The sequence below is a fragment of the Danio aesculapii genome, chromosome 24 (genome assembly GCF_903798145.1).
Source record: "Danio aesculapii chromosome 24, fDanAes4.1, whole genome shotgun sequence".
Lineage (NCBI taxonomy): Eukaryota > Metazoa > Chordata > Actinopteri > Cypriniformes > Danionidae > Danio > Danio aesculapii.
In genome coordinates this window covers 35693457-35713916 of record NC_079458.1, presented here as the reverse complement: position 1 = coordinate 35713916, position 20460 = coordinate 35693457, and the positions used below count along the sequence as shown (strand labels likewise).

General features: G+C 34.3%; 1 protein-coding gene across 1 annotated transcript in view; it reads right to left on the bottom strand.

The window, feature by feature from the left end:
* myo3a (myosin IIIA) overlaps positions 1-20460 on the bottom strand; it is a 111977-nt gene that overhangs the window by 47756 nt on the left and 43761 nt on the right. Inside the window, exons 6-17 of the mRNA XM_056451170.1 lie at positions 19148-19213; positions 18732-18887; positions 15560-15659; positions 13958-14074; positions 11792-11896; positions 11635-11718; positions 11036-11238; positions 9220-9318; positions 9005-9119; positions 5225-5351; positions 3395-3605; positions 1387-1534 (exon numbers count right to left, since the gene is read on the bottom strand). Coding sequence (XP_056307145.1) covers positions 1387-1534; positions 3395-3605; positions 5225-5351; positions 9005-9119; positions 9220-9318; positions 11036-11238; positions 11635-11718; positions 11792-11896; positions 13958-14074; positions 15560-15659; positions 18732-18887; positions 19148-19213 — 1531 coding nt within the window. The remainder of the gene's footprint in view (positions 1-1386; positions 1535-3394; positions 3606-5224; positions 5352-9004; positions 9120-9219; positions 9319-11035; positions 11239-11634; positions 11719-11791; positions 11897-13957; positions 14075-15559; positions 15660-18731; positions 18888-19147; positions 19214-20460) is intronic.

Genomic DNA, 20460 nt, shown 5'->3' with positions numbered 1-20460 from the left:
TAGTGCAAAACAAATGCATTGCTAACGCAACATTAGCACGGGCTAATTTTAGAGCTAAATTAATGCAGTCATCACACTGATCTCTCCACGTTCAATTAAGATGAACAAAAATTACATTTAAATTAATTTCAATAATCTGAGAGGAATTTCATTCGAAGAACCTTCCCTTATTTGTAAGGTTGCCATGTAGTTCAGGTCAAAAACCACCTGGTCTGCCCAAAAAAGTGTCAAGGCAGACCATTAAAGTCAACCAGTCAATTAGTCGACCAGTCAGTCTGCAACCCTTAGTGTACAGTACATGTAGTCCACCTCCCTTAAGTGTAGTAATGACAATAATTGTTGACCTTGTGGGGGCTTTTTTTCGCTGTCCATGAGATAAACAGGCTCTAAATGACACAAAATGGCATCTAAAAAATCTAAAATGAGCAGGGTTATGTTTAGGGATTATGTTTTAAAATGTACAGTAGGTACAGTATTAAAATCCAGATGTTCTTGTGTATGTCTACTTGTTTATGTGGTTTACGAGGACTCAAGTATGTATAATAACATAAGTATGACCTAGTGGTCACGCTTTATTTTAATATACAATTCATGCCATTTACTAAAACTTTCAGATCAATAAACTAGTAATTAGCTACTGCTAATTAGCTGCTTATTAATAATTAGTAACCAGCTAATTAGTAGTAGCTTATTAGTAGTTTATTGAGGTAAATTAGTAGTAAATTGAGCTATTGGGTAGGATTAGAGATGTCAAATAAAATCATAGTTCATTTTAAGTGCTAATAAACACTTCATATATTATAAATAAGCAGGTAATAGTAATTGGTGTGAATTGTTACTTAAACTAAAGTGTTTAAACTTAAACTAAAGTATGTTTAAAAATCATACTTAACGGGATCTTTTGACATTCAAAAAAGGGTAGGGTTAAAGAGTCAGGGTAGGGTAAGGCCATCTAATAAGCATTTTTAATAGTATAAAATACAATACACAGATGGAGAGTCCTCTTAAGTCATTTATGCAAGTGTGTGTGTGTTTGAGAGAGTGAAAAAAGAGAGAGTTCCCTATATAGCATGCATTTTCTCTCTGCCCACAGAAACACAAGCAAAGTCAGTAGTTCTTGACGTAACCCTTGTTTCAGATGATTTATGAAGGCACTAATGTGGGTTAGTCTCAAACGTTTAAAGGCACAAATCACTTTCCCCCTCAAGGCTACAGTCGGGCCAGTCAGTCTGGGGAATTGCCACGCTTGTCTGGGTAAAAGAAAAACTGAATATTCTACTCCCTTCCCCCTTCCTTTCTCTCTTATTTCTCTCAATTTAGATGGAAATAGGGTTATGCTGAGGATACAAAAGCAAGGATGACTTGATTGGCTGTATAGTACAGTACCTGCTCCCAGGCGAAGATGTGCTGGTTGAAGTAGAACTGGATCTGCTCGTTGGCGATGTTGATGCAGAGCTGCTCGAAAGAGTTCCTCTTAAAGTTTTCAAAGCCGAAGATATCCAGGATGCCGATGTTCAGACCCTTGTCATCCTCCCTTCAGAGAAATTCAAGGATAGAGTGAGGACAAATTGTTACCTTGGAATTATAAGGTTCTATCTGCGTTCTGAATGATTTAGAGATATTGAGCTTTAAAGTTTTTGCATTCCACATAGCAAATAGTATGTGTGGAACATTTGTTCTTTAAATAAAAAAATCTTAAATGTAAACAACTTATAAAAAACATCCCATAATGTAAATAAGTTGTCATTTAATACGAATATGTCAATAACTCAATTTTGACAATTTCAGACAGAACCTTATAATTCTAAGGTGACGAAATGTTATGCTGTCGGTCAGAAGTTTGTTATTCATCCTAATGTCTTTTCTGCTTACCTATAGGCTGCATTTATTTCATTAAAAACACAGTAAAAGTGTAATATTGACACATCTCATTACAATTTAAAAGAACCATTTCCTATTTCATTTATTTTACAAAGATATTTATTTATTGAACGGCAAAACAAAATGTTAGTGTATAAGAATGTATTAAAAATGTGTACTACTATTATTATTTATTTATTTATTATTATTATTATTAATATGATTATTACAGATACAGATACAAATTCAAATAATAATAATAATAATAATAATTCAATTAATAATAATAATAATAATAATAATAATAATAATAATAACAACAACAACAACACAACAACAACAACAACAACAACAACAACAACAACAACATTGTATCCTAAAAAAATAAAAATAAAATAATATTAATATTAACAAAAATGCATCTTGAAAATTATTATTATTATTATCATCTTTATTGTTATTATTATTATTACTATTATTATTATTGTTAATAATAAAAGTAATAATAATAATAATAATAATAATAGTAATAATAATAATAATAACAATGCATGCTAAAATTATTAATAATAATAAAATTACTACTACTACTACAACTCATAATAATAATAATAATAATAATAATAATAATAATAATAATAATAATAATAATAATAATAATTAAAAAGTAAAAATAAATATTTTCTATTTTACAAAATGTTTATATTTGAATAAATACTACTCTTTTAAATGTTAATATTAAAAAATATTAATATTAATTATTAAACAGCAAAAACAAAAGAAACATCAATTAACAATAGCTTCAGCAAATAAGAATGATTTATAAAGGACCTGATGATATTCATTCATTCATTTTCTTTCTGGCTTAGTCCCTAATCTGGGGTCGCCACTGCGGAATGAACCGCCAACTTATCATATGTTCTACTCAGCGGATGCCCTTCCAGCTGCAACCCATCTCTGGAAAACATCCACACACCCTCATTCACACACATACACCACGGACAATTTAGCCTACCCAATTCACCTGTACCGCATGTCTTTGGACTTGTGGGGGTAACCGGAGCACCCGTAGAAAACCCACGCGAACACAGGGAGAACATGCAAACTCCACACAGAAAAGGCAACTGACCCAGCTGAGGCTGGAACCAGCGATCTTTGTGCTGTGAGGCGAACATGCTACCCACTGCGCCACCGTGCAGCCCTGACAATAGGGTAATTTTGCTGAAAATTTTGCTTTAAATAAAAAAGTATTTAAAAAACTGTTGTGTATTTCACAACTTAACACTTTTTATTACCAAAAATTCAGACAAAAAAACTGATTTATAAAAAAAGAATTATTTAAAACAGATTTTTACCTATAGAATTATTTACACATCAGTGTATTTTATGGAGTTATAAATCTTGAGTAGTTTGCTCAGTTAGGAGATTTAATTGTATCTAATACTGTATTGATTTTAAATGGTCTCATTCTCGTAAGATTTTGATGCTTGAGTTCATACTAATGAGCAAATCACTTGAACGCTCTTTCTCTCACCCTGATTGGTTGTCTGGTTTGAGCAGAGAGTTGATGCGGTTGACGATCCAGCTGAACAGGCGTCCATACAGTGCTTTACCCATAGCATCCCGCACCTCTGTAGCCTTCTCCACTGTGTTTGACCTTACGATGGTTTCGCCCCGAGTGACCACACAGTGAGAGGTCAGAGCCTCCTGTAGCTCATCTGCACGGATACACAGCAGCGACGCAGCTGCGCATGATGCAAACAGACACAAACATGGAAGATAAGCAAGTGCTGAATAAATCCATATACATTAATAGACCTCTGTAAAAAGTGTGGTTTTGATTCAAGTCAAATTATTGTCAAATACAGCATGTACAAACCCAACATCTTTTAATTTTAATTAATTAAACAAAAATGACCTAAATGTGCATATTTGACCCAAATTTGTGTTGCAACCAATGATGGGTGTTATTAGTTACAAAGTAACCAGTTACTGTAAAAGTGAAGTAAGGAATTATTTTTCATTTTTCGCAAAAGTACTATACTAAAATATACTTGCCTAAAATACTGTGCAGAAATTAAATAGTTCTCAACAAATCAGATCAGAAAAATATTAATATTAATATTATTATTATTAATATTCCTATTAATATTTGTGGAATAACATATTTTTATCCTGTTTTTATTTAATTTTAGTAATGTATTTTAACATTTTTTAAATAAAAATGTCTTTAGGCTAATGATCTAAAAAAAACTTAGTGTTCAAATACAAAAAAATATAAATAAATCAATAATTAAACGTTAATAAAATAGTATACAGACATTTAAAAATTCTACAATTATAAAATGACACATGTACAAATAATACTGTGTATTATTAAATACTATTTAGAATTTGCATATTTTTATTTTAATAAAATTATATGTTTTGTTACTCATTTTTGTCGCTTAAATTATTATTATTATTTTTATTATTATTAGTAGTAGTATTATTATTAATGTTGTTTGTTATTATTTTTATTGATGTTATTATTGTTATCATTATCATTAATAATATTTTCATCATTATTACTAATTTATTATTATTATTATTTAATTGTTTATAATTATTTATGTATTTGTTTGTTATATTATTATTATTATTATTATTTTTTATTATTGATATTACTACTATTATTATTATCATTATTATTATCAACATCATTACTATTATTATTATTAATAATAATACAAATACAAATAATAATAATGATGATGATAATAATAATAATAATAACAATAATATTAATGATGATAATGATGATGATGATGATGATGATGATGATGATGATGATGATTATGATGATGATGATGGTGATGATGATGATAATAATAATAATAATTGTTATTGTTGTTGTTATTTTATATTATTATCCTAATTATTATTAATATAATTTATTATTATTATTATTATTATTATTATTATTATTATTATTATTATTATTATTATTATTATTATTATTATTATATTGTTTTATTTTATTATAATTTTTAAATGACCAAAAACATGATAAAACTTGTCTGCTGGTTTAGGTTGAATAAGCTGGTTTTGATAAGCTGGCGAAAAGTGCCCCAAAGCCTTTTCTAAATCTATTAAGTCAGCTAAGAGCAACAAACCACCTTAGGCTCATTTATGGAGATTTGTTTTTTCAAAAGGAATGCAAATAAGGATTTACCCAAGGTTTCTTGCAGCCCCTCAGAATTACATAAACATACAACGTCCAGGACTGCTTATATAACTGTGCTCAGGCTCCGATCAAGGGGTTGTGTTGTACCGAGTGAAAGGTCAGCGTGGTTATCAGAAATAAATATGTGCCAGTTCTTACCGCTTTCTAGTACTGCCATGTTGGAAATGTTGCTTTTGTCCGTCTGATGTTCTGAAGCCACTGACGTGAACTCGACATCTCCTGCATTCAGGATCCCAGCTAAGATACCGTAAACACTCCCCAGCTCCTAATAAATAAAGATACACATTATAATGGATACATAAGTTGTAATGTCGCCCTATAGTTCTATATATAGTTCTATCTCTTCTTTTCTCACAGTGTATAAAATTGTTTGTCCAAGATTTTGAGAGCCTATACTCTGCTCTGATTGGTCAGATCTTTCCCAGTTTCCTAATTTGTTTGTGTGCTGTGGAGGAGGTTAACCAGAAGTGGAAAATACTCAAGGAGGAGGGTGCGTCAGTCGATCGGTCAGTCAGTCAGTCAGTCAGTCAGTTGATAGCGGCCACTGGTGGATTTATGCAAGAAGTGCAGGTGTGATCGGCACGAAAGAAATTTGAGATTTCTAAAAAAAATACACATCGGCCTCTGGTGGATACATATAAAAAAAATAATAATAAAAAAACACCCCTGGGACGTCTTTGGCTCTCTCTAGAAATGCATACAGGGGTACATAATTAGAATCAGCCTGGGTTGAATACAATATTTTAAAAAGTCAAAGCAGATTGTTCAAGGGCAACCAATGAAGACTACAAGCTGGCATTATGCACACTTGTTACAGACCTACAAGTATGTAGTTATAGCAAGTTAAGTTTAAGAAAACTTCACGCACCATCTACATTAACAAACAACTTCATTACTTTACTACTTGAAAGGTAAAGGTCAAAAGAAGCATAGTAGGAGCACTTTAAATTGTATATACCATATAAAAGATGTCAGGTATAAATATTTTGATTTATTATATGACATCGCATCCAATACTATCTGCATTTAAGCATCCTAGCCCTGAGGAATACAACTGCAAATGTAGCATGGCAGCTAATATCTAGTGGCACATTTCCACGTCTGCCTATTCGATTATGTGGATTCCCTAAAGAACACTGTGCTCTGCAATGTCACGGCAGTCAAAGTCATGTCACTCAACGGCCTGTGATTACTCCAGCCGCTCTCTTGAGAAATGAAAAGTTAAACTGACATTCCAGAGACAGAATAAGTGTTCTGAGAACAGTCGCATTTAATCATTCAGATGTTGGACGAATGGTAGTTAAAGTCAGACTGGCCATTTTTTTACTCTTTTAGTTCTAAAACTAAAGCTTCTTTATCAGGACTTTGAAAAGTCTTAGGAGTTCTAAAACGTCCTTACTGACCAGTGTTGGGCAGTATTAAACCGTTTTTCACCAGATTCGTACCCTGTCATCATGGTCAACCCCTCTCTGTGTCTCAAGTTCGCCATCGTTCATGGCCAGCCACTGGACAAACTAGTAACATCGGGAAAGCCGTCCATATGCAGGTAAGCGGTCAGCTGGTACGCGCAAAAAGGAATGGCATCATACTGCCCCGAAGCATTCATTTTAAAGGCGAAATGCAGCCATACATACTTCTGGCTACATAATTAGCGATCTCCAGAAATCTATATAGGGGTAGATTTTCAGAATAAGCCTTTGTTGGAATTCTTTATGGATTATTATGTTCTGAGAATTTCTAACTACTTATTTGTAGCTTCTTACTCCAAGTAACAACTTCATGAGGTTAATTTTCTCTATTAGGAAAATTAATCAGCTGTAATCCTCCCAGAACCCAGCTGTTGAGCTCTATTGTGATAGCTGCATGATCTTGAGATATCTTATTTCCCTGATAAGATTGGACGTAGCCTTCCAAACAAAATGGGCACTGGTAATGTATTCCAGCATGCTTCATTGATTCTCCTGATGCTAATTGTGGAGACTGATGGCATTAGAGCAGTGGGTCAAAACTTGAACATGACCCTCCGCACAGGCCATCAGCAATGTTCAGAGCACTGGAGCTGAATGGACAGACAGGCTATTCTCACGGTCGCTGCGCATCAGCCGATCTTCTTGTCTATCATACTTTATTATTTAGTAATGTAAGGGCATTTAACATATTTCCCAATAGAAACTGCATTGGTATTTTAGTGTAATGGTAGTTTTTTTTGCCGATATTTAAAAAGAACCAATATTATGCTGTTTAAAATATTTCATACAATCGGATTATATGCACCCAAGAATAAAGTCAGTGTGACATCCAAATTTAAAATGTATGTTTAGCTAGTGCACATTGTTTTTTAGGTGAACAATTACTCCATGCAAGTTAATCCACTGAATTTGTTTTGGTAATCAATTTCCACAAGAGACCATTTACAACTGTGTTTTGAGAGGCGGTGCTTCTCTTTTGACATCAGTTTGACCGTTTGAGCCACAATATTATAATTTTTTAATTCCCAGGGTCTGCTGGTTGACGCATTTTGTGGAAATTTTTTGTCCAATCTTAAGCTAATTGTAATCATTTGTTTTGGTTCAATTTGGAATTTCCCAACCCTTGCGGAGCCTGGGGGATCAGAGTGAGCGCTCCTACTTGGCACCACCCTGATCCATTCAGCCACAATTTTCTTAACCATGCTCCTCTTACCATTAGTTCACTGTATATGAGGGAAGAATGTGTAAAAAAGAAAGTCCCACCCCCTGCTCAGTAATTAGTTTCACTTGGAGATACATAAAACCTCAGTTGGAGGCACCTAAAATCTCAGCAACTTCCGATTCATGCAAACTTTAATTGAAAAAACACTTTAATTTCCCTTGTTATATGACTCCCTGACGTACTTGAATCTGATTGGTTAGTCGCAACCCTGAATTTAATAACACAGGCTCATCCGGGTACCAGTGAATACATGTTTCATACCTCCATATTTACAATATATGGTTGACATAATTCCATATTTGTATGCTTGTTTGTCATTCGAGTCTTTTTGACTGTTTGGTGCCATCTTGTGATTAATAATATGTAGGTTAGTGTATGCTCCATCAGCTCTATTCAGCCATTTTTGTTTCTGTCTGATTTGCACTTAATTATAGACTTAATAAAGTATTATGGCTCACATCAATGTTTTGTGTGTTTTTTTTTTTTAAGTTTTGTGGTAAGTAGCCCTGTAATAAGCAGGATAAAGTACATCCAGGTGATTGTTTTCACTGAATAAAGCCCTACAGTCTTATACAACAGCCCTTAGCTTCACGTTAGGCTGCTGATAAGCCTGTCAAAGTTTATTCTGCGATAACAACCGCCTGGATGTACTTTATACCTTACATAAAATACATTTAAAATCAACCGTGAATGTGATTGGTTTTATAGAGTTGTAATTACTAAACCTTTGCTCCGATTGGTCTGAAAGCATAGACTTGTGACTGGTCTACTGCTTACAGCATGATGGAAGTGAAATAACCATTGTCATCACTGAAAAGAGGTTTCCATATTTCACCCAAAACTGAAAATTCTGTCATTATTTAAGCACATTTTCTTTCTTTTGTTGAACACTAAAGAAGAGATTCTGAAGAAAGCTGAAAAACCTGTAACCCTTGAGCTCCACAATGTTTGTTTTTCCTACTGTGGAAGTTGGTGGTTACAGGTTTACAGAAGAATGAAACTCATAAAGATTTGAAACCACTTGAGAAAGAATAAACAGGGAGAAGATGTTAATTTTTTCATACTATCCCTTTAAAGGCCATGTTCAGAAAGCATAATAAGGGCACTTTAAGAACAAATTAATCTTCAAATGACACTTATTATTGAAAATGTGACTTTCTTATATCATTGCTAAGTTTTCTTGTACCTTATTTTTAGATCGTAAGCACTATATTGTGGTTTGTATACCTCTAGGGTGAAGCCGATGACTTTGAAGCACTGCTCCACAGTCTCAAACTGCTCCTTATAGAAGGCATTGCCCACAATGTCAGGCACTAATTTAACATTCTCATTGTGGAGATACCTGGAATTGAGAAAAACAAAGAGGACAAAATAGACATAAGGATGTCAAAGCAGGACAGAGATAAACACAGAAGGCTGTTATCAGGGGTTAAATAACTTACCTTGGAGTTTTGCTGTCTGACAGCTTGTAATGGCCGAGTTTCTTCCTTTCTGCCAGTCCGGCGTAGATGTAATAGAAGATGTGGAAGTTACGTTCCCCTCTGGAAAATAGATTGGTTTGTTTATGGAAAGGATTTACGATTAGAATGATGTTAGATGTTTAGTAATCACAGGAGCTAATGTTTATTACATGGACATCTTTAATTACAATTTTAATCAATCAATCTCGGATGTGATTCTGAAAACCATACTAAGGACGCAAGTTCCATCAAAACAGAAATAGTTATTGGATTTGGTGTTTCATGAATCCATTGTTCTAATAAATATTCGCTTTATAACTACTTATAACTAATATAACTACTTTGAATGATAAAAAAAACCCATTAAAAATGTTAGAAATGTTTCTGCAGTGGTTTAAATGTCAAGTAATAATAATAATAATAATAATAATAATAATAATAATAATAATAATAATAATAATAATAATAATAATAATAATAATAATAATACAATAGCCTACTTATATATAATAGTTTCTAAATCTGAATGTTGCCTAATTATAGGCAACAAAAAAAATGTTTTTACACCATTATTTGACTATATATATCTGATTTATATATGCTTCTACTACATATTAACTTTTTGTAACTAGTTTTGTTTTAGAATAGAATATGGAATATTCTCAATCATGTTTATAAAGGTAATATAGGTCCTATATGTGCCGTTTACATACATATATTTCAATTAATACAGAAAATGAATGGAATGCATGTGTTGGAAATTAGAGAACCCAAACCATGAGAACCCAAACAAAAGTAGTCTAAAATGAGTCTGTCACAAGTCTAGATGAGTCTAAAGTAAGTCTGCTATGGACTGAGTTGTTCTGCCTATTATAATGTTTTTAGGAGGAGGCAGTGGCTAAAGGTGGAGATGGCTAAACAAAGCATGCAAATGAAGTTGATAGCTGAAAGAACCTGTCCAGCCACTGACCACACAAGTTTATCAACAAAAGAGTTTTTTTGGCCTGAATGCACCCACAAAGACAAAGGTATGGTCGTTGAGACCATGCCCATAGCATTTGCATCACTTTGGCTCAGCTAGTACTCAGGAAGCAAGAGGTCTCTCACACCTTAGCTAGAGCTTTCAGTGAAATAAGAAAATAAAAAATCAAAGAATATAACTTTTCATCAGTTCATATATATATATATATATATATATATATATATATATATATATATATATATATATATATATATATATATATATATATATATATAAATATATAAATATATATTTATATATAAATCTATATATTATTTATATTTTTCACTGTTCATTTGAAACTACATTATATAAATTTACATTTCCACACATTTTTCAACTAATATTGGATTTTAAAAAAATGTGTATGAGTGTGCATGTAAAACAATATAATTTGCACAAAAAATACATAGCAAATTTTTTTCTACCATATTTAGAGCTTCAGTACAGATGTTATACTTTATTTCTGACATGGTTCAAATGATGTATCTTCAACAGAGCAAGTTTGGTTTTGGACAACACTTGTCACTACATCGTTTTTTTTTCGCAAATGATGCATTGTACTATGGTAGTTCAACTGCGAGTTACATCGTTGTTTAGGAAACACATCCTCGATCAATGAATTGCATTGACATTAACAGTATAAAGTGGTCATTTCAATTTGTGTGTTTGTATTTCACTAGCTTCAAATCAGAATTAGTCTTAAGATATATACACTGCGCAAATATGTATAATATATTTTATAAACTCATACTATTCTTCTAATATAAGACTTACACTGCATGATGTACAACTCGAGACTTCTCCAGCAGATAATCAGAGATCTGAGCTCCCACTACTGTCCCACCACAGGTGAACTTCATCTCCAGATACTTGCCAAAGCGACTGGAGTTATCATTGATCACAGTGCAGGCATTTCCAAACGCCTCCACCAAACTGTTGACCAGCAAAATCTTCTCCTGGAGGGTCCGATTGTTGGCCTGAAAGGAAAACAAAAAGCATAACATTATTACATGGCTACATCTAAATAAAAATAAACAGTTAAAACCATAAAGAGGCGTAATATACTGATTTTTAGCATAAATTATAAGTTTGAGTTGACATTTTGCTGCTAACATGTGTAAAAGCTAATAGCTAGCTTTTTTAAATCTCACAATCTTCTAAAAAAATACCAGAAGTGTGAATTCTGAGGAGACAAAAATAAATCAGAGATGTCAAATCATCAATTGTGAAAAAAAATAAAATCAAAGCTATGTAATTCCTACAGATAAAAATAGGAATTATGCTTATTCTACAATGGTTTAATTATGTACTCAATGATATTGTAAAATAAACTAGCATGTTATACAGTAGGCAAATCAAGCTGCTCTCCAGACCTTTCCAAGGACGGTCAGCTGTTGGACTAGCAGGTGAGCACTCTCTGTTTTCCCAGCGCCGCTCTCTCCACTGATAACAATACACTACGCACAGAGATGAACACTGTTAACACTATGACTGACACACTCCAGCAGCTCACAGAGGAACATGCTCTACCTGATCTGCATTATAGGAGACCATGGACTGATACGCAATGTCTGCCACTGCGTATATATGTGGAGGGTTTGATGTTCGTTTGGTGCCAACATAACTCTTAGTATGCTGTAAGAAAAACAAAAAGTATTAGGCATTGATTCATTTGATAATTAGGCTTCACACAATTGCATTCATTGGATTCGTTCAAATGGCTGATTCATTCAGGAATGAAGTGGTAAATTGCTCTCAATAAATTATTGGTTTAGAACATTTGTTCAAAATGTCGATTATTTAACCCTTTAAAATAATTTCATGGTCACACTCAACCCAGGATCACTCTGAAAACGTACCTCTATATACATTTCTGGAGAGCGCCAAATGCATCCCAGGAGCTATGTTTTTTTGCAGTTTTTGTTTTTTGCGAATCCACCAGAGGCTGCTGTGTACGCATTTTAAGGTCTCAAATTTCTCTCACGAGTTCCATTCGTGCCTGCTGTTCTTGCGTAAATCCACCAGAGGCCGCTGTTGACTGACTGATCAACTGACCCACCTTCCTCCTTCCCTAAACCCAACCGACAGTGTTTTCAAAAGCACCGATTGACCAGCGAACTGAACGAACTGCTTTAACTTGAGGGTATTTACATCCGAATCAGCTAAACGCTGTAGGAATTACAACAGTTTGCATATGTGCCTCCCACTTGTTAAGGGTCCAAAAGTAATTGGAAAATTGGCTTCTAAGCTGTTCCATGGCCAGGTGTGTGCTATTTACTCTCATTATCCCAATTACAATGAGCAGATAAAAGGTCCAGAGTTCATTTCAAGTGTGTTATTTGCATTTGGAATATTTTATTGTTAATACTGAAACTCTCAAGATGAGATCCAAAGAGCTGTCACTAACAGTCAAGCAAGCCATCATTTGGCTAAAAAAAACAAAACAAACCCATCAGAGAAATTGCAAAAACATTAGGCGTGGCCAAAACAACTGATTGGAATATTCTTAAAAAGAAAGAATGCACCAGTAAGCTCAGAAAAACCAAAAGACCATGGAAACAACTGTGGTGGACGACCAAATAATTATTTCCCTGGTGAAGAAAACATCCTTCACAACAGTTGGCCAGATCAAGAACACTCTCCAGGAGGTAGGTGTATGTGTGTCAGAGTCAACGATCAAGAGAAGACTACACCAGAGTGAATATAGAGGGTTCACCACAAGATGTAAACCATTGGTGAGCCTCAAAAACAGGAAGGCCAGATTAGAGTTAAAAAAAAAGCCTTCACAGTGCTGGAACAACATCCTATGGACAGATGAGACCAAGATCAACTTGTACCAGAGTGATGAGAAGAGAAGAGTATGGAAAAAGAAAGGTACTCCTTATGATCCTAAGCAGTGAATCATAGTGGTGGTATTGTCATGGCGTGGCCATGTGAGGCTGTCAATGGAACTGGTTCTCTTGTGTTTATTGATGGTATGACTGCTGACAAAGCAGCAGGATGAATTCTGAAGTGTTTCAGGCAATATTTTCTCCTCATATTAAACCAAATGCTTCATAACTCATTGGACAGCCCTTTACAGTGCAGATGGACAATGACCCAAAGCATACTTCAAAAGCAACCAATGAGTTTTTTCAAGGGAAAGAAGTGGAATGTAATGCAACGGCCAAGTCAATCACCTGACCTGTATCCGATTGAGCATGCATTTCACTTGCTAGAAACTATTGCATAGAAGCAATATCACATTTGATCTCGAAGCTATTTAGGACAAAAACAACCGTCATAGGATATTGAACTATTTGTTCTTTCATAGCAGTATTTTACATATAATTACTCAAAACATTGACAGACAAAATCCCATAGGTTTAAAAATTAGGATTTTAGGAGATTATAACTGCATAGTTTACATCATACATCATGGGTTTGGCAAATGCTGCTATTGTGATCTGACATTATCTATATCCACAGTAAGCATTTATTTCAAACATGTATGAATGACAAGGGCAAATAAAACAATACATTTTTTTACACATAAAATATATAATAATGCAATAACACAAAACAGATGCAGAATTAAAGGTGAGAAAGAAAGCGACTGAAGAGATGTAGCAGTAAAAGGAATTAAGTAGACTATGAACTATTAATGGCATCTATAATAAACCCCCCCTCATCTCCTCCACCATTAAACACACTCACCTCAGGTGTGTATAACTCAGTTTTGTGAAATGGATTGACCGCTATAAGGATGTCTCCGACGTAGGTGTAGATCTGCTCCTTTGTGTAACGTCTCTGTAGCTGTTCAGTGATTGTGTTCTAACAGAGAAATAATTACACATCACAGATGGCCATCACTGTGCATCTCAACCAGACTCTCAAATATAGACATTGTAAGATGATTCATTATCTAGACGACTGCACATTATGATTAATGCACGCAATATATGGATGAAGTCAGAATAATTAGACCTCCTGAATTATGTTTTTCCCCAATTTCTGTTTAATGGGAAGCAGATTTTTTTCCGACACATTTCTAAACATAATAGTTTTAATAACTCATTTCTAATAACTGATTTATTTTGTCTTTGCCATGATGATGGTAAATAATATTTGTCTAGATATTTTTCAAGACACTATAGTTTAAAAAGGCTTAACTAGTTTAATTAGGTTAACTAGGCAAGTTAGAGTAATTAGGCAATTACATTGTATAATAATGGTTTGTTCTGCAGACTATCAAGAAAAAAAAAAATATTGCTTAATATTGACCTTGAAACAGCTTTAAAAAATTTAAAACGGCTTTTATTATAGCCAAAACAAAACAAATAAGACAAATAAGAAGGAAAAATATTTTAGGAATACTGTGAAAAATTCCTTGCTCTGTTAAACATAATATGGGAAACATTTAAAAAAGAAACAACTATTCACAGGAGCGCTAATAATTTTGACTTCAACTATACATTGTGTTGCTCTATGCAGCTAATATGAACATACTTTACAGTTACACATATCATAAGTCTCTATATGGTGACACCAGTACAAGGACATAAGCATAAAACAAGTGCTTTCCTTCAGTCCTGCTACCCTAATGGATGACAAAATACATGTGCTGTCAATGAGACCCCCTGTGCATTGATAGATCACCTTAAATGTGTTTCAATACAAACTCTGTTATTGTTCACTAATCTGTCTATTTATTCACCTGACAGTTAACATATGAGACTGCTAGGATGAGTTATGGTCACTTGACAGTTTCCCCGAAAAAATGCTGCGGGCCGATGGAAGAAGTCGAAAACATTCCAGCTGGAATGAATGGGCTGTCTGACAGAAAGATGGGAAATTTCCTGAAGTCTTGAGACTACAGGTATGTTCATTCATTCATTTTCTTTTCGGCTCAGTCCCTTTATTATTCAGGGGTTGCCACAGCGGAATGAACCGTCAACTTTTCTAGCATATGTTTTACGCAGCGGATGCCCTTCCAGCTGCAACCCATCACTGGGAAACACCCATACACTCTCATTCACACACATTCACTACGGACAATTTAGCTTACCGAATTCACTTACACCGCATGTCTTTGGACTGTGGGGGAAACCGGAGCACCCAGAGAAAACCCACGCAAACAAGGGGAGAACATGCAAACTCCACACAGAAATGCCAATTGTTTAAGCCAAGGCTCGTACCAGCGCCGTTCTTGCTGTGAGGCGACCCACTGCGCCACTGCGCTGCCCCTACAGGTATGTATTGATGATCAAAACCAAATTGTGTGTGTGTGTGTTTGCTGTAGCCTTTCTTGTGCCTTACTTCATCTAGAACCTCTAGGGTTGCCAGATCATCAGCGTCATCACACGTTTGACTTTGAGACTTCATGTAGCTGTTTTTTTTGGTGTGGATACGCTCATGCCTGCAACACAAGAGTATGGTCTTATGAAAAAGCAACCGTGAAAGTTGAAAATCCCATTACTTTCTCATTCAGATTACCTTGGTGGAGTTATTGATAAAGGCATTAAAGATAATGATGAAATAAAAATCAATAGTTATGGAAGAAAATTGCTTTCTTTTTGTACAAAGTCATTTGAAGAGTGCTGCGTCTAATTTAAATCTTTATTTTTTCAAGGTCTTTCTATTCTATAGACTTATTGTTGTCTCAGAATCTATACAGCATAATTATAAATACAATCCCTCAATTGTTACCGGCACAAGGAAAAATTGTGATTTAGATAGTGAATTGTTATCATTAAATATGAGTTATTAATTTATACAGTACACAGATCTACTGTTTGTTTGTTTAATTTGTGGTCCCAGTTTATATTAGGTGGCCTTAACTACTATTTAAATGCATCAAAAATAAATTCAATGTATTTACTGTGTTCACAATGTATTGCAGAACAATTCTGGTGCTCTTGAGGTGGGATACGGGTAAAGTTACGGACAGGTTTGGTGGTATGGGTAGGTTTAAGGGTCGGTTGAGGTGTAAGGGATGGTCAACAGTGTAATTAAATATGAAATTACATACATTAATTACAGATTTAATTACATGCATGCATGTATTTTATCAATCCTAAGTACAATGTAAAAACACAATAAGTTGTAACAAATGATTCATTTCAGTGTAAGTACAAATGAGTTAAGGCCACCTAATGTAAAGTGCGACCATATTTTTTATTATTGTTTTTATTTTATTTTTATTTTTTTATTATTTTAAATGGATTTTACTTTTTATTTAACCCAGTGTTTGTTGCCTTTCTCAAACAAAGTAAGAACTCTAAACTCTTGAACAATGATTCAAAAGAAAATTCAACATTAGCATGTATAAAACGCTTTGGTAAACAAAATACTCTATGCCTCAAAAGTTTGAGATCAGTGGGATTTTAAATTGAACAGAAAGTGACGTTTATGAATAAAATATTACTTTAAAATATTACTTTTTTAAATATTACTACAGTATAAAGGCATAATCTGCTGATCAAAAATAACAGAGAAATCTTTTTATATTTGTGAAATTGTCATTATTATTATTCATTCATTCATTCATTCATTCATTCATTCATTCATTTTCCTTTGGCTTAGTCCCTTATTTATCAGGGATTGCCACAGCGGAATGAACCACTAACTATTCCAGTATATGTTTAGTAGAGCAGATACCCTTCCGGCCGCAACCCAGTAATGGAAAAATTGTTATTATTATTATTATTAGTATTATTATTATTATTATTATTATTATTATTATTATTATTATTTTATAGTAATTTTAAGAATCATGTGGCAGAAAAATAGGAGTAATTATACATTTTAAAACATTATGAAATAAATTAAAAGAGAATACATTTTAAATGAATGCATTTATTTACATTTAAATACATCACAAAATTAAAATAAAAAGGGCTGTTTTAAACTGTATTAATATTATACATTTTAAATATTAATTATTAATATTATTAATATTTCACAATATTTATGGTGTAGTGTATTTTTTATTAAATGAACACAACATTTAATATTTACTTTACGCCATATAATAATGTAAAATAATCTGCTAATTAACAGTTGTTTGAAATTGGATTTCTGTTTATTTAATTTGAAATTATACATCTTTTTCTATGGGTGGACTTATTTATTTATTTATTTTAGTTAGTTATTAATTTATTTATTATACAACATATGATTTTAAACTATTAAAAATATAATTCAAATTAGAAATCGAGTTCAATTTTCAACATCAATCATTGTCAGAGGGAGATCAGGTTACAATGAAACGTAATTTGAGACAGAAAATGTCACAAGCTATGAGCAACTGTTATGCAACATATTTTTCCAGTGTAGTTTTACCAGGAAGAACAAATAATATAGCTAAAATGAAACACGTTGTTTTTTTTCAACAAAACACAAATGATGTTAGCTTAGCAACATGCTAATAGCAAATCCAACAAATGCTTTCTTAGAAGCTAACAAATAGAGATAAATCTTATGTTTGTGTTGTTACAATAAGCACTGTAGAGATTGTAAATCAGTATAGAATCATAACATTGCTCCAAACTAGGCTATATATTTACACATTTCAAAGAACAACCTTTAAAAAATGACTGGAAATTCCAGAGCCAACAAGCAGAAGATTTGAGCACATATGCTAAATGATGCTAATGTACTACCTGCTAAAATGAGTTGCCTAAAGACATGTCTGGTTAAAACACAAGAACAGACCATTTGGTACACAATGAACACTTTAGGAAAGCAATAATAGATGCCACAACACAAGATTCAGGGACAAGAAGCTGCTGCTACTACATCCACAGGAAGTAGACACTACATCCAGTCCATGTGAGAGTCACTGTCTTTACCTGGAGTCACTGTCCCTGTCAGTTTTTCCAAGAAGGCTTAAACAATAGAAATAAAGTTACAATTTCAAGAGACATACATATTGAAGCAGGGGTTGTAATGATGGGGGTCTTGATACTCTCTAGCTGGTAAATTCCCTGCTGAAAAATCCAGCTTAAACCAACCAAGGCTGGTTGGCTGGTTTTAGCTGGATAGCTTGACCAGCCTGGTTTTATAGGGGTTTTGGCCATTTCCAGGCTGGTTTCCAGCCATTTCCAGCCTGGTCTTAGCTAGTCAGGCTGGGAAATGACCAGCTAAATCCAGCTAAAACCAGCCTGGTTTAAGCTGGACATAGCTGGTTTTGGCTGGGCTCCCAGCCTGGCTAGGCTGGTCAAGCTGGTTTTAGCTGGTCATCACCCTGCCTGACCAGCTAAGACCTGGCTGGAAATGGCTGGAAACTCAGCCTGGAAATGGCCAAAACACCTCTAAAACCAGGCTGGTCGACCAGCTAAAACCAGCTTAGGCTGGTTTAAGGTGTTTTTTTCAGTAGGGTTGCACGTGGTAGAAATAAAGTGCAGACAAACTGGTGATGCTGTTTGTTTTTGTTTAGTCAGACACACTGCATGATTCAGAAAGCATTAGGGCTGATATTTGCATCTACCTTGTTTTCTCAATGACGCCCATTTGCTGGTTGAGGTCGATGAGCTCCATCAGCTGCTTCTGCAGCGTCTTCTCTCGGCCCACAATCTGTTTGATGAAGACATGCTGAAGAAGGTCAAGCACATTGGGCCTGAGCTCAAAATCCTTTATCAGACACCTGAAGGGGACACAATCGAAAAATGGGTGGAATTTGTGCTGTAATGTCTGAGATGTCACATTAAATAGTAACTGATAAGAGCCAGATTCAAGAAACACAAACAAGCTAAAGGTTGCTGAGATTAATTCCGTTTCAAATAATGTTCTGCTAAACAGCAGGAGGTTAATGAGAGAATAAGGAGCCATGTGTGGCTTTAAAGAGAGTGATTATTATACAAAAAAATGTATATTTGCAAGCAATACTTTTAACCTATTACTCACTTGTGTATGAAATCGTTAAAGTCGTTTGACCAGAGCTCTGGCTGGTGTAGAGTGGGTGGAGGATTTCTGTTCAGAGAAAAAAAAAACAGAGAAACAGACAGAGATAAGCGAGATGAGAAATGATGAACTGCTCACAGCAAATTAATCCCATTAATTTTAAAGGGAAATGCAATCTTCACTTGATAAGATTATTAGATGGCTGTTTAAAGTGGGCTGTGGATAGGATGAATAGTTTCATTGGTTCTTAAAAGCACAGATAATAAAAAGTATAAAATTGAAAAAAAAAAAGTCTGTTTACCGATATACACACTTATGCTATGAGAGAGACTGGGACAAATCTATAAATACATCTATTATAAATATAAGAAATATGGAGCTGGATTAATCTCACTTATAATTCATGCACAAAAAAAAGAAAAGATGTACACATAAATAGGGCGGAGTGGTGGCGCAATGGTAGCGCTTTCGCCTTACAGCAAGAATGTCGCTGGCTCGAGCTTCAGCTGGGTAAGTTGGTATTTCTGTGTGAAGTTTGCATGTTCTCACCGTGATCGCGTGGGTTTCCTCTGGGTGGTCCGGTTTCCCTCACAAGTCCAAAGACATGCGGTGTAGGTGAATTGGTTAAGCTAAATTGTCCGTAGTGTATGTGTGTGAATGAGTGTGTGTGGGTGTTTCCCAGTGATGGGTTGCAGCTGGATGGGCATCCGCTATGTAAAATATATGCTGGATAAGTTGGTGGCTCATTCCACTGTGGTGACCCCTGATTAATAAAGGGACTAAGCCGAAAAGATGAATGATGTACATATGGAAAAGCTATTTGCATGCATATTCCATCTCCATTTAAAATGATATGTAAACAGCATAATTTCTCCATTTGCCAAGCTGGAAAGATTAAATGCTGGATTTTGATTGCAGTACTATATACGGGTTATGATTGGTCAAACACTGAGCTCCTATCTAAATGGATAAAGGGTACATGTGACCTGCGTTAGAGGAATGCTTAGCCAGGAAAGTTTCAAAAATACACACAAAGACATTCAAATCTAGGGCGATTCACACACATATACACACACACCTCAACTGCTCCACCATCGCAAACCCGCTCATAAAAAATCCACACTCAGACCCCGTTTACACTTATACATCTTAGTTTTAAAACGGCATTTTAGAATGAAAACGATCCACGTCCACACTGAAGTTTCATCTAGCATTTCTGAAAAGATCTCTGTCCACACTATACCGCTGAAAACACACATTATGTGACCACACAAACACTCTGGCATGCGCTGCAACATATGCACACGTCTGAGCTC